Below are 13,891 nucleotides of genomic sequence, written 5' to 3' on the forward strand. Positions count from 1 at the left end.
ATGTCTGACTTTCTATGTAGAACACAGTAGGAGGAAAGACCAAAGATGCGTCGCCAATATTGAGTCCCATGGTGCGAAACAACAGCAATCTCTCCTTTGGATCACTTTGTTCTCCTCTGCCTCAGAGTGCCAAAGCATGTGACAAAGAGCATAAGATAAAAGGTTTGACTAATGCAAATAAAGTGAAATATCATGTGTACATACATTTACAATGAAACAATAAATAGTTCCCTAACCCCAGATAAATGCCCAGTTTCAGGAGTAAACAGTCAGGAGTTCTTTGTCAGATGATGACTGTAAATACCTGGCTGAGAACTAGACGTTATGCATCATCGATAAGTGAGTAGTTCTGAAGCTGATTGCTAGCAATAAGTATCTCTAGGAAAGCTTTCTAGCTTTGCTGTAGTGAGCTATATGTGCAATCAAGTATTTCTTTTCTAAGAAAGGAAAAGTAATAAACTACACTCAATTACTATTAAAATAAATGTGGAGCTGCTTTTGTTTGCAACTGTAATATTTATCAACTTTTCATGTCATTATGGTTCTGTGTTTTTAGTTGCATACACTTAAAATATGAAATATATTTTATGAATATTACACTTCCTTTCTCTACTGATCAGTAAATTTTACATTTTTCTTCAATAGGTGCTGACAGCTCATCTTGTAGTCCTTCCCTGCCGGTTCGATATCTGACACCAGACTTTGTCCAGTCAAGTAAGAGGTTTGGAGCATCAACTACCAGCAGCCAATCCCACTTTTATCCCTCCAGTATTGAATCAGGGTGTTTAAATAGCCCATTGTGGGAAAAGGAGGTTAGTTTTGTTAACTCCTGTTATTTATGATTAATGTTTCAGTATTTTTCAGAACATGTAAGTGTTGAATATAACATGGTTATTGAAGTTCAGTCCCTCAATGTATCATAGTTAGTTTGCCTAAAGGAACACCTCATGCATCTCAGTTTTGTGATTGAGACAAATTGTAGTTTCCCCCATTTAGGAACAAAAGCAGACAATTCATTCATAGAATCATAGTATCCCTACAGTGCAGAAAGAGTCAGTTTGACCCATTGAGTCTATGCTGAAAATGTGTTGCTGGAAAAGCACAGCAGGTCAGGCAGCATCCAAGGAACAGGAGAATCGACGTTTCGGGCATAAGCCCTTCTTCAAGAATGAGCCCTCTTGAAGAAGGGCTTATGCCCAAAACGTCGATTCTCCTGTTCCTTGGATGCTGCCTGACCTGCTGTGCTTTTCCAGCAACACATTTTCAGCTCTGATCTCCAGCATCTGCAGTCCTCACTTTCTCCCCATTGAGTCTGTACCAACCTTCTGAAAAGCATCCAGTCAAGACCCACCCCATCCTCATAACCCCACACTGGGTTTTTACCAGGGCTAACCCACCTAATCTGCACATCCCTGGACACCATTGGGCAATTTTAGCATGGCCAATACATGTAGCCTGCATATCTTTGGACTGTAGGAGGAAACCAGAGCACTGGTTATTTGTGGTGAGTGTGACCACTTATGCTATTCAAAGTCTATTTTGGGATACCAAATTATACTGCAACAGCATAGGAAAGTGTTTAATGCAAAACTGTTCAGAATGTCATTTGACTTTTGATCGTGGGTGCAGAGTGGATGTCTTAAATGAATTTTCATGAGAGGGTGTTGTCAATTGAACTTGTGAAAATTACATGGAGTTTGTATGAAATCAAAATTTACATTGGTTTAGAGTTGTCAGTTAGTTAATTTGGTTACCAGATGCCTTGATGTTTACAGGCCAATTTGTTTTACCCAGGATTTTATTTTTTAATGATCTCTGCAGGGCTCAGAAGCTGTACAGCTTATTACTGGAGTGATGAACACTGGGACTGCTGTAACAGGGAAGTCAACTGGAAAGAATGGAGATGATAAAGAAAATGTGAGGCTTGCTATTTCTCCAGCTGAGGATGAAACCAGCCCAGAAAATGGGTTCAGTGAAGTCTCTGGGTGCAACCAAATGCGGGCCACCCCATTTAACAATGTATTGGCCAAGGGCCTTGTCAAAAAATGTCTTTACAAAAATGTGCAAAGGAAAGAAGAGAAATATACTTCACCTATAGCTGAGGTGACGAAAGATGTAGTCAATATATGTCATATACCTAGCCCTTCACCTCCTTGGAGGACTAAAGTAGTGGAAAAGTCTGCAAATTTCAACCAAGGTTTATGTCTGACCATCACAGAAGAGACATTTTCTGAAAATTTACATTTTACAGCCTGCCTAAGGGATGCTTCACCCAATGCTAGCAAAGGGTATTGTGGGCATAGATTTCAAGAGGAAAGTCAAGATCAACAACAAAAGTCAAAGAGAACCTTTGATCAGGTGGACCAGAGTCCATTTTCAATCAGCTCTCGCAGGAAGAAATCTAATGCTGAGTATAAACGTGGATGTGAAATACCAGAATTCCAGCCAGTTGTTCACACTGGTTTAACCAGGGAAATACGGGCACTAGGATTAGATCCTGCAGAATCCAACTGCAAAAGTCCTAATGTAACTAATGGGGATTTCGGAGAGACCATCAGTATATCTGAAAGAATATCTGAGGTTACACCTGTCACTCCTTTAGCGAAGAACCTGTTGAGTGAACTGGATGAACAATGTGAAAAGGAGAATTGTGGAGATGACTTTAATTGTAGTTTTCAGACTGATGAGCATGATATGAGTCTAAAAAGAAGCTTGAGTATGTATTCAGCCTCTTCAACTCAGGATGTATCTTGCACAGAAAGTCATTCTGAGAAAGCATTAGACACAAGTATCAAAGACACTTCATTTGAGGAGCTCACAATTAAGGACCAAGTGTCTCCACAGTCTTGCCTCCTTGGTAAAATGCTGCCTTTTCCTCAGTGTACAGCTCCAATGCATCAGCTTGTAAATGCTGATAGGAGCCATCATATGGGTCATTCAACAGAAGGTGGTTATGACCTTCAACCATCATTCATGGTCAATCCTTTGACTTCATATCAAAACAAGCCTATTGTAGGATTTCGAAGTTATTGTAGTCCAATATATGAATCTGATTTGTCCATACAATCTAGGATGAGTGTTGATTCTGTAGAGAAGATGGATACATCCCTTTGCACTAGTAGCTACCCACGAGCTGCAACACCTTTACCAAGAGCCCAACCATACAGAGTGACAGGGTCATCTCAGGTAATTTATCCTTTGATATAATTATATTGCTGTAACTTATACGTTGAAGACCTGTTTGAGAAGGTTATGTTTAAACAAATCAAATGTAGAATAATGATACTGTATAACGAGCAATTCTTTTTGGATTAAGTTTATTTTAATTTTAAAATGTCTCAATTTCTCTTGGATTATTTCACACTGGTGTGGACAGAAGCAAACTGGAAATTGGATAGAATTTGCATTACAGGAAGAAGCCATTTAGCCCAATTGGATTGTGTTTATGCTCAACCCTTTATTGGCATATCATGTCAAGTGCCTTTTGAAATGGGAGGGACAACTATCTGAACTCCTGCAATGTGCTTGTGGGATGTGAGCCCAGGTGACCTGTTTCCTCAACTATTAATGCAATGTTCTTGGAATAAATACAGGGTGCTTCACCTCTTGCACACCCATCCAGCAAAAATATATTTCTTTACCTAAAAGATGCATAACTTGTACATGTATAGTAAGATATGACTGTGAAGTCAGTGTATTATTTGCTAACTTTGCAGTTTCGATAATAATTTGCCTGAGTATATAAAAGAGAGATATAAAATACATCAAGCCTTTGGATGAGATCTGTACTCCTACCTCTTTCATAGTTAGCATTTATTGTACTTGTAATATGTTCTACTTGCTAGTGCATAGCTCATGTTATATTGGCAAATTTAGTCCTGAGAGATACCTTTTTAAAAAATTGTATAGAATTGTGACACTGTAAAATGAAACCTCGTTCACTTTTAGCACTTCTGTGTGAAAATGATTATTCATTTCAAGCTTTATCCCTTAAATCTTAAATGGTGAGAATCTAAACTAAACACTCAAAATAAATAAATCATCATGAGAAAGAGGGAGATAGTTTAATGTTTTACATAGAGTCCTTTACTAGAAGTTGCAATATTTACATGGTTTGCAGCATAGTTTGGGTACCGTTTTAAAACTTGCTAATTGGTTAATGTTTACCTCACTTCTTTTTTCACCACCACTACTACTCTCCCTCGTTTATCCTCGCTTATTCAGAAGGCATGATGCCCTTACTAAGACAATATACAGATGCTGGGCTTTATTCACACACCTGTCTGTCTCTTCAGTCATTCTTCACATTATACAGAGCGTTGTGACAGTCCCATGGAAGGGACTATGGATGAGTTGAGAGGAAAGCTTGGTTTTATCACAAATAAACTGATTCTTTCCCTCATTTGCCATCCAAGCACATAATAGCTAATTGCAAACTCATCAGAAATGGCTGAACTTGGTTCAATTTTCCCAATGTAGTACTTTTGCCATTGCTATGAGATCAGCCAAGTTCTACTACAGCACTGGTGAATCTGGAGTATCCAAGTTGCACTACTGAGCAGCATCAGTAGCTCATGTAAAGACTACATTTCCATCTAGTGGAAAAATCCAGTATTTCAGCACAACTTCACAGATGAGCATGATTTTAAATTAGATTTCCTACAGTGTTGAAACAGGCCCTTTGGCACAACAGTCCACACTGACCCTCCGAAGAGTAACCCACCCAGACCCATTTCCCTCTGACTAATGCACCTAACACTCTGGGCAATTTAGCATGGCCGTTTCACCCCACCTGCACATATTTTGGACTGTGGGAGGAAACCGGAGCACCCGGAGGAAACCCACGCAAACATGGGGAGAATGTGCAAACTCCACACCGACAGTCGCCCGAAACTGGGACACTGGCACTGTGAGGCAGCAGTGCTAATCACTGTGCTACCCTTGTTTTGTTCCCTTCAATTGGATTTGATTGGTAACAGGGGTGGACATGTTTCCTCTATAGTGTTCTTTACAGTTAGGGACCTAACCCAAATTTCTGTGGCATTTCACCATTACAAACATTAATGGTGAAAAAAGAAGTGAGGTAAACATTAACCAATTAGCAAGTTTTAAAACGGTACCCAAACTATGCTGCAAACCCAGTCAGAAATAATTTCTTTGGCTAATACTGTATACCTTGCTTCTTCTCTAATGTTTTATTTGCAGGTTACTGTTACAAATGTCTGAAGTAATTGGTTTAATTTTGAATTCAGTGTAGGTGCCTTTGTATTTCATTGCATGCTTTTGAGAAGTCTAGTCATGCTTTATCAGCACTCTACCAACCATTTGGCAGCTAATTTCGCCATAATTCAAGGAAACTGATCCGACTGGACCTACGTTTCTGAAGCTGTTAACAATTTTATAAGCAGTTCTCAACTTTGTTCCTAAAGATACATTTTGTTTTGCCGATTGACCTAACACATCTCTCAATCCTGTAGAGTCATAGAGTCTCTGAAATATACAGTGCAGAAACAGACCCTTCCATCCAGCTCGTTCATGCCGACCAGATGTCCAAAGTTAATCTAGTCCCATTTCCCAGCATTTGGCCCATTTCCCTCAAAACCCTTCCAATTCATATACCCCTTCAAAGGTCTTTTCATGTTGTAATTGTATAAGCCTCCACCACTTCCTCTGGCAGCTCATTCCCTCACACAGATCACCTTCTGTGTGAAAAAGTTGCCCTTTGGTCCCTCTTAAATATTTCCCCCCTCACCTTAATCTTATGCCCTCTAGTTTTGAATTTCCTTACTCTGGGGAAAAGACCTTGATTCTTCCCCCTATCCATGATGTTTTAAACTTCTATAAAGGTCACCCCTCAGCCTCTACTACAGGGAATACAGCCCCAGCCTATTCAGTCTCTCCCTATAGCTCAAATCCTCAAAATTGGACGCAGTATTCAAAAGTGGCCTAACCAATGTTCTGTAACATAACCTCCTAACTCCTACATACTTGAACTTACTGAATTACTTTGTTTCTAATCCAGTAGAACCTCCCCCTATATTTGCTGACTGCCTATCTTCTCATCAATCAGCTTTTGGTATATTTCACCTCGACTCACTTTAGTACCATTGGCATTTACTGACTATGGACCCTTTTAAAACTGAGTTCAGACATTCATGCATTTATTCTTGGAAATCAAAAAATTTATGGGATCTAATGCTTCCTCTAATTGGTCCTTCCAATAATAATAATTTAATATGCAATTAAATCATAATGACTGAAATTCAGGCAATCCAAAACCTAGTCACAACCATAATTATCCATCATTCCTGCCACCGGAGTAATAAATCCAATAGAATGATGTGTGAGATAAGCCAAATTCTAGACTGGTACTCTAGAGTAATCAAATTATTTCAGGCTTGTTATGATGACCAGACTAATCAATTGGAGTAGAATTGGACTATGATAGAACCTGAAATCAAGCAGCTCTGGGCAAGCCCTCGCTGAGATCTTCCTGTTATGAACATTCAAATCTACAGTTCTGACTAAACCTATGAGAAAGTTCAAAGGGTATTTCCATCAGAGGGAAAGTGAAGTTGGTACAAGTGTTAAATTGTTGCCCGAAGTAAAACGTAAATGTTGCTTATTAGAAGATTTTGCTACTGAATTTATTGACTATTCTAAAGCACAAGTTGAATGTCTTAGAAAAGTTTGATAAGCAAGTATCCTTTCCAGCAAGGCAGAGGATGTGAATGGCTGCTTATTCTGATGTGGTTCAAGGCAGCTATAGTAGAGACCATATAGTTGGCCTAATCCTGTAAACTAAAAGGATCCACCTTGGCAAGGGGCCTGGCCCACAAGACATAACAAATGATTTTAAGACAATGGCAGTATCGTGTCCTGTGTGGTAAGCGGTGAAACTACAGCTGCAATGACAGAAGATTGGCTGTGAAATGCTCTCACTGGGTCATTAATGAGTACATGCTGAACATTTTTAAAGCAGATAAAACCATACTGGAATCATCAGGATGCAGAGATGGGCTGAGAGGTGGCAGATGGAGTTCAACCTGGATAAATGTGAGGTGATGCATTTTGGAAGGTCGAATTTGAAAGCTGAGTACAGGAATAAGGATAGGATTCTTGGCACCTCACCCCGAGGTGGTAGTTGGGAAATCGAGGCCACTGTTTTGGAAATATATCACCGTTCCTTCAGTGTCACTGGGTCAGAATCCTGGAATTCCCTCCCTCAGGGCATTGTGGGCCTACCCACAGCACATGGACTGCAGTGGGTCAAGAAGGCAGCTCACCCCCACCTTCTCAAGGGGGCAACTTAGGGACACGGCAATAAATACTGGGCCCAGCCAGCGACCCCCACTTCAGGTGTGAGTAACAAGAAAAGTTTCTCTGGTACTTTCTCCCCAATCCCTCACACGTTTCTCTGCTCATTATCCAGACCCCCCTCTTAGAAGCTGCCATTCAATTTGCAATCCCTGATCTGTCAGCTGGTGCATCCTGGATGCTAAACCCTGGTTTGCTTTTCCTGCATGTGACCTCTCGTTCTGCATCTTGTCACGTTCACTCTACGCTCTCTGGTTAAAAATCTCCCAGCATTCGAAGGGGTTTTCCTTATTTCCCAAGTCTGAAACCCTTTGTGATTTGAAATTTCCCAATCTGGGACCATCGATGCAGCCCTGACATTGTCCTGTTCCTCTGTGCACCTGGAATAAGCTCACCCTCAGAACTATTCTTTTTCACTCAGAAGCTGTTAAGAAAGCATATGGTGTTTTGGCTTTCATTAACAGGGGGATTGAGCTTAAGAGTCGTGAGATCTTGTTGCAGCTCTATAAAACTTTGGTTAGACTGCACTTGGAATACTGTGTCCAGTTCTGGTCACCCTATTATAGGAAAAATGTGGTGCTTTGGAGAGGGTTCAGAGGAGGTTTACCAGGATGCTGCCTGGACTGGAGGGCTTATCTTATGAAGAGAGGTTGACTGAGCTCGGACCTTTTTTCATTGGAGAAAAGGAGGAGGAGAGGAGACCTAATTGAGGTATACAAGATAATGAGATTAAAAATCACACAACACCAGGTTATAGTCCAACAGGTTTAATTAATGAGAGACGTAGATAGAGTCGATAGCCAGAGACTATTTCCCAGAGCAGAAATGACTAACACGAGGGGTCATAGTTTTAAGCTGGTTGGAGGAAAGTATAGAGGGGATGTCAGAGGCGGGTTCTTTACACAGTGAGTTGTGAGAGCGTCGTGGAGGCAGGGTCATTGGGGACATTTAAGAGTCTGCTGGACATGCATATGGTCACAGAAATTTGAGGGTGCATACATGAGGATTAATGGTCGGTACAACATCGTGGGCTGAAGGGCCTGTTCTGTGCTGTACTGTTCTATGTTCTATCTTTTGCCAGATGGTTCTCTGATTAAAGATGAAATTCATTATGGGAGTAAGTGAATCAAGAAACATGTCACTACTAACCCACCATTAATGGCAGCAAAACAGTGATGCCTCTTGTGATAGGAAAGATCAAGACGATACATTCTTATGCTTTGTGAATATCAAGAAATCCCGAGGCTAATATAACTACCTATATTATCTCTGGCAGTTTTGAGATGTGAGTTAGGAAGGTGGACAAAACAGACGAAAAGGAACATTATCGTCATTGCAGACAACTGTCCCATACATCCCAACATCACTTGCCTTCGAGCATCATGCTAATGTTCTTGCCATTCAGTCATATAACCAAACTCTAACAAATAGAGCTGACTTCTCAGGTTGTCAAGGCTATTGACAAGCAGGAGAATAAGTAAGAAAATCCCAAATCAAACACTGTAAAACAGTAGATGTGAAAAATGGCTTTATTTTCAATTTATTTACACTTCCAACCTTGAAAATATTGGAAGTTGGTTGTGGAAATAACTTGGTCAACTCTTTTCTTGCTCTGTCTGCTGTCTTCAGACAAATGTGATATAATTGATGTCACCTACTCTGTCAAATGTGTTCCATATTTTCATGCTGTAATGTGAAATCCCAAAGCCTTCACTGTTTCAGATAATGAAACAGGATAGGCAGGCAGAAAGACATTTATTGGACTCTCCAGAATCATTGGCTTTCATGGTTAAAGGACACACTTTATCAAACATTGTCAGTTCTGTTATGCAGAGTATAGTGGTAATTTCCATGATGGTCTTTGTTGGTCGGCTTCATCCTGCATGTTCTATGTCTTGCACAGTCGCATGCCTTTCAAACTCAACTTGGCAGAAGCATTTGGCAACTGTGATTTCCATTGCCATCTTCCATGCTACCTTTATCATGAGTGTAGCCTCAGGAACAATTGGGTTACTCCTGCTCATTTTGGTTTGCCTCCTGGTTTCTCTTTCTTTGCAAGTTCTTTTATATTGATTTTATTTTCAGTTTCATGCTTCTTTACTATGTTTACTGATCCATGGTTTGTAAACATCCTTCAGATTTGTTAGTTCTGTCCTAACTGTATTCCACTTTTTAATTGAGGGCTTCTTTCCCTCCCATCAGTTAATTTCACCTTGTTATGTAAACTTGGAGTTTTTAAAAGTTATAAACAGTTTGCGAGTATTGGTTAATACTGTTCATCTTTGGCCAATCCTAGTACAATGATTTACTTCATTGTCCTGTTTATCTATTCATAGGGACATTACTACAACCAGTTGAAGTCCATCACGTCTGAGCAGCTACATGTATACATGTGCCAACATTGCAAAAATTGCCTTCATGTTCTAGGAACGTTCAAACCAGCCTATTCTTTTTATTTTCACTTTTTTGTTTCCAGCAAATGCAAGTGTGGTTCCTGTTAAAGTACAGATTTGAGACGGCCCAGGGAATCCCTTGTGAATTCAACCTGTAAGCCTCTCATGATTTGTCCCGAAGATCGTACCTTTAGTAGTCTGAAATTTTAAAAAAGACTCTTGCAGACAGTTTAGTTTAATTTTAATCATTCCCTTGTTTACTAATGGCATCACTGTTACAACATAACACTGATACCTATAAGCCAGGCTAACTGGATTCTAATAATCTAGGAGAGTAGAACATCAGCTCTTCAAGAGCCCTGGCAGTCTACTCCATCATACTATCTCAAACAGACCATCTTTATACACCCCTTTACAAAGGCTGTACTGTCACAAACACAAAAAATTAACAAAAGCGCTGCATGTTCTGAACCAGACAGATAATAGTAAAGGACAATAATTTGGGAAAGAAGTTAATTGATACCGAGTTTTCGTTTCGAGGTCAGAATCAAACATTGTTATCAATATCACAAAGGAACAGCCGTGAATGTTATCACTCGGTGTCTTGTTTATACAGATTCATGGATGTTAAGGCAAATGTTCTTAATTATCTTACCCTCCCTGCCTGTCTATTTCCTAGTGTGCAGTAAATGTGTTCGATAATTCAAAATTACATTTTAGTCTAAATGTTTAAGGACGCATTTTAAGGCTATAAACTTTGTCGTTTCCATAACTTATTAATTCAGTAATTTAGCCACTGGCATCCTCAGTTAGAACAGCTACCTCGCTTCCTCCTTAGCTGACTACTTCTTTTGTTAATAAACAAGATCATTAATAAGTTAATTGAGTCTCTCATCTTTACCTTAGTCCATTTGTGTCTATCTCCAGATTCAGCTCATATGTTTTAGGTCTAGATAAATTTGCTTTTAACCTGTATTTTAAAAACAAAATTAAATTCTTCCTGAAGTAAAAGAAAATGGCTGGCTGTTCTGAAATGTGAACAGCAATTTTGCACATCACCTCAAATTTTCACTTGATCTGTACTATTATTCTTCCCGTGAATGTATATTTCCACTCCTCGTTCTGAATATTATGTTCCATTTTAAAACAGTAATTAGCTGTTTTAGAATTGTGTTGGAGATGGGAATTTGAGCAAAAACACTGAATCTGAAATAGGACCATTGCAGGTTTACTGAGGATGTAGGCCTCTGGCACCTAGTTATGATTCCTGTTCTATGCCATTGATTTTTAAGTATTGGGAAATCCCAGCATACATCCACTCCTCAACTGTCTAAATTCTAGGTTTTATTTAAGGCTTCCACTGCCCTAGCCAAGTCCATTCTATGTTTTGTGCAGATGGAATTTTTGACATCAATTCGAAATTTTGCTTCTTCAAATTAAATCCATGTTATCCTTTTTGTCATAGTTCAACCTTTTGAAGTAATGCAGCAGGTCCACCTTTTTCTCTCATTTTTCTGTGTTTGGGCTTTGTGAAACAGTCCAAGTGACATTCATGCAAAGATTAAGAAGCTCAACTTTACCCTCCTCCTCACCTGTTTTAGGAATTAGTCCTGTATGTGTTTTTCTGTTTGAAAGGTTGACTTTGTGCCTTCGTGAGATAGTATCTTGAAATTATCAAAAGCATATTTCATGTAACCATGCTTTTCATTTCTAATGTTTTGGTTCTTGTGTGTAACTGATCTGTTAAATATTATGAACGTCCCTCATATTTTCTCGAATGGTTTTTAAATATTTAGACTCCACTGCTGACCGCTGTGCAAACCCCTTATAGAACTCCGAAAAGTGTACGGAGAGGGCCAGCTCCAACAGAAGGGGATAGAATCCTGGGCACACCAGATTACCTGGCTCCTGAATTGCTCTTGAGAATGCCACATGGTAAGAGAAATTACTATTGTAGCAAAGTGATGAGGATAATTCATAAATAGAAAATGCTAAAAATTCCATCAGTATTTGTAGAGAAAAGGTAGTTTAAAGTTTCAGGCAGATATTCTTCCTTAGAGTCAATATGTTACTAAATCCTTCACTTGATGGAAAAGGAGGGAGAGATAAACAGGTAGTACATTTATTTGAGAGCAAGTTATTTGATTGACTGACTGAACTGCAAATAATTATTAAAAAGCAGGAATGTGATAAATGCTGTGAAAGATAATCTCAGGCAATGAAAGAATGTTAGAAAGATGAATTGTGAAAATAGCCAATGGTGAAAGGCAAGGCAAATATAAAAAGGAAACCAGTGAGAAAGTTACAGGAAATAAAAAGACTTAAAGTAAAACCTGAAAATATACAGCAGATGTATTTTAAATCTGCAACAAATTTGCTCCTTCCTTACTACCTGATTTCGTGCAGTAAATGCAGTACTAATATACAACCAATGAATATCTCAATACATAAATACTTCACCCTAAGCAGCTGGTGTTTGTAGGCACAACAAAACTCCAAAAGGATTTAAAAAAAAAATCTTTGTGGTGTGAGGCCCTTGGAGAATGTGCTAGAGGATGCCAGAATTTCTCTTGGGATTGTGTATGTGATTTTGAAATTGCTGTGGCAGTCCAGATGTGGTGCTGAATTTTGCTTTGAAGCAACTTTGTGTATTAAGTTTATTTTATTTTTCTGGGCATTACTGTTTTCACTTTTATGTGAGGAAAGGAGGGACCTTGTTCTAGAAGTGCTTTGCTGACTGGTGAGATTGGAGTCGATTCATTTTTCTCCTGTCATCTTGTCCATTTGGGGATGCATTTGACCACCATTTCTAAATTATTGTCTTTTCCTCCATTACAAAGTGACTGTGATTGGTTTCAATGAGCTGTCAAAAGTGGAGAATAGTGGAGAGGAGGAATTGTCATTGTGGGCAGCACGATGGCACAGTGGTTAGCACTGCTGCCTCACAGCACCAGAGACCCGGGTTCAATTCCTGCCTCAGGCGACTGACTGTGTGGAGTTTGCACGTTCTTCCCGTGTCTGCGTGGGTTTCCTCCGGGTGCTCCGGTTTCCTCCCACAGTCCAAAGATGTGCAGGTCAGGTGAATTGGCCATGCTAAATTGTCCGTAGTGTTAGGTAAGGGGTAAATGTAGGGGTATGGGTGGGTTGCGCTTCGGCGGGGCGGTGTGGACTTGTTGGGCCGAAGGACCTGTTTCCACACTGTAAGTAATCTAATCTGCATAAGGTGTACTATTGTGTTACAAATCGCAGTTTTCAATTTGCAGGCAAAAGTTATTTTAACTTGTTTGAAATTTTTAGCAGGTACTAAAAAGGGAATTTTGTTGATGCAGCTCATCAGCCTACAAACCCATACATATTATCAAACACTGCTTAAGGTTTGGCCTTGGTTGCAATATAGATTGAGGGTGTAAAGTTGGCTTTAGTAAATTATTCAAGGACTGAATGTTTTTTGCAAGCACATTTTCGCATTTTCTGTCGGATCATTTATTTTTGGTTCAAAATGTAATGTTTATGCAGCATTATGGATAATGTGGTGGAGTGCCACTTGTGGAAAATGTTCAAAGTTACAGTTTTTCCAAAATTTTCAAAATCATTATTTACCCCATTCTAGGGAATCACCCCTCTTAGGAACTTACCCAGTTCTCTTTGTGGAACGACTACAAAAATTACATATTTGCTACATCTTTTGATATTATTGCAAAGTTAGGTAGAGTGGTTGTAGATTGGGAGACAGAAGTTAGAATTTGATGTGTGTAAAATTTGAGAAAGCATTGTGTGGTCCCTTTTTAAAAGGTGGTGCTTTCTCTGTGATTTGCAATTTAAAATGCAAGTACATAGCCTGAATTGAAACATCTGTATCGAAAAGCCTTATAGTTAGGCCAAGCAGTAGCTTTTACCAAGACAGCAGGCTTTTGAATTTAGTCAATCAATTTGAACCAGGCACTTGGATAACAGAAAAACCTATTAAATTTAAATCTGATGGTTTCGCCAACATAGGACCAATCCTGTTGTAAGAAATATTGATATGTCATTAAGAGTGTAAAAGAAGAGGGCAGCTGGATAGACACCCCAAATCTAACTGCCATCCGCCGGAGCTAACAGCCCTCAGCTCTTGAGAGAGAAGTTGGCTCTCACAGTTATCCATATCGTAGAGAAAGCAGCATCTAAATAATGATACCAAC

The 13,891-nt window shown here is 39.4% G+C and overlaps 1 protein-coding gene across 3 annotated transcripts in view; it reads left to right on the top strand.

Moving 5' to 3' along the window:
* mastl (microtubule associated serine/threonine kinase-like) overlaps positions 1-13,891 on the top strand; it is a 44,052-nt gene that overhangs the window by 22,224 nt on the left and 7,937 nt on the right. For all 3 annotated transcript variants that reach the window (XM_043690527.1, XM_043690526.1, XM_043690528.1), the window contains 4 exons: positions 21-162; positions 646-812; positions 1,822-3,186; positions 11,507-11,645. In XM_043690527.1, the coding sequence (XP_043546462.1) occupies positions 21-162; positions 646-812; positions 1,822-3,186; positions 11,507-11,645 (1,813 nt within the window). The remainder of the gene's footprint in view (positions 1-20; positions 163-645; positions 813-1,821; positions 3,187-11,506; positions 11,646-13,891) is intronic.

This window comes from Chiloscyllium plagiosum, chromosome 5, assembly GCF_004010195.1.
Source record: "Chiloscyllium plagiosum isolate BGI_BamShark_2017 chromosome 5, ASM401019v2, whole genome shotgun sequence".
Classification (NCBI taxonomy): domain Eukaryota; kingdom Metazoa; phylum Chordata; class Chondrichthyes; order Orectolobiformes; family Hemiscylliidae; genus Chiloscyllium; species Chiloscyllium plagiosum.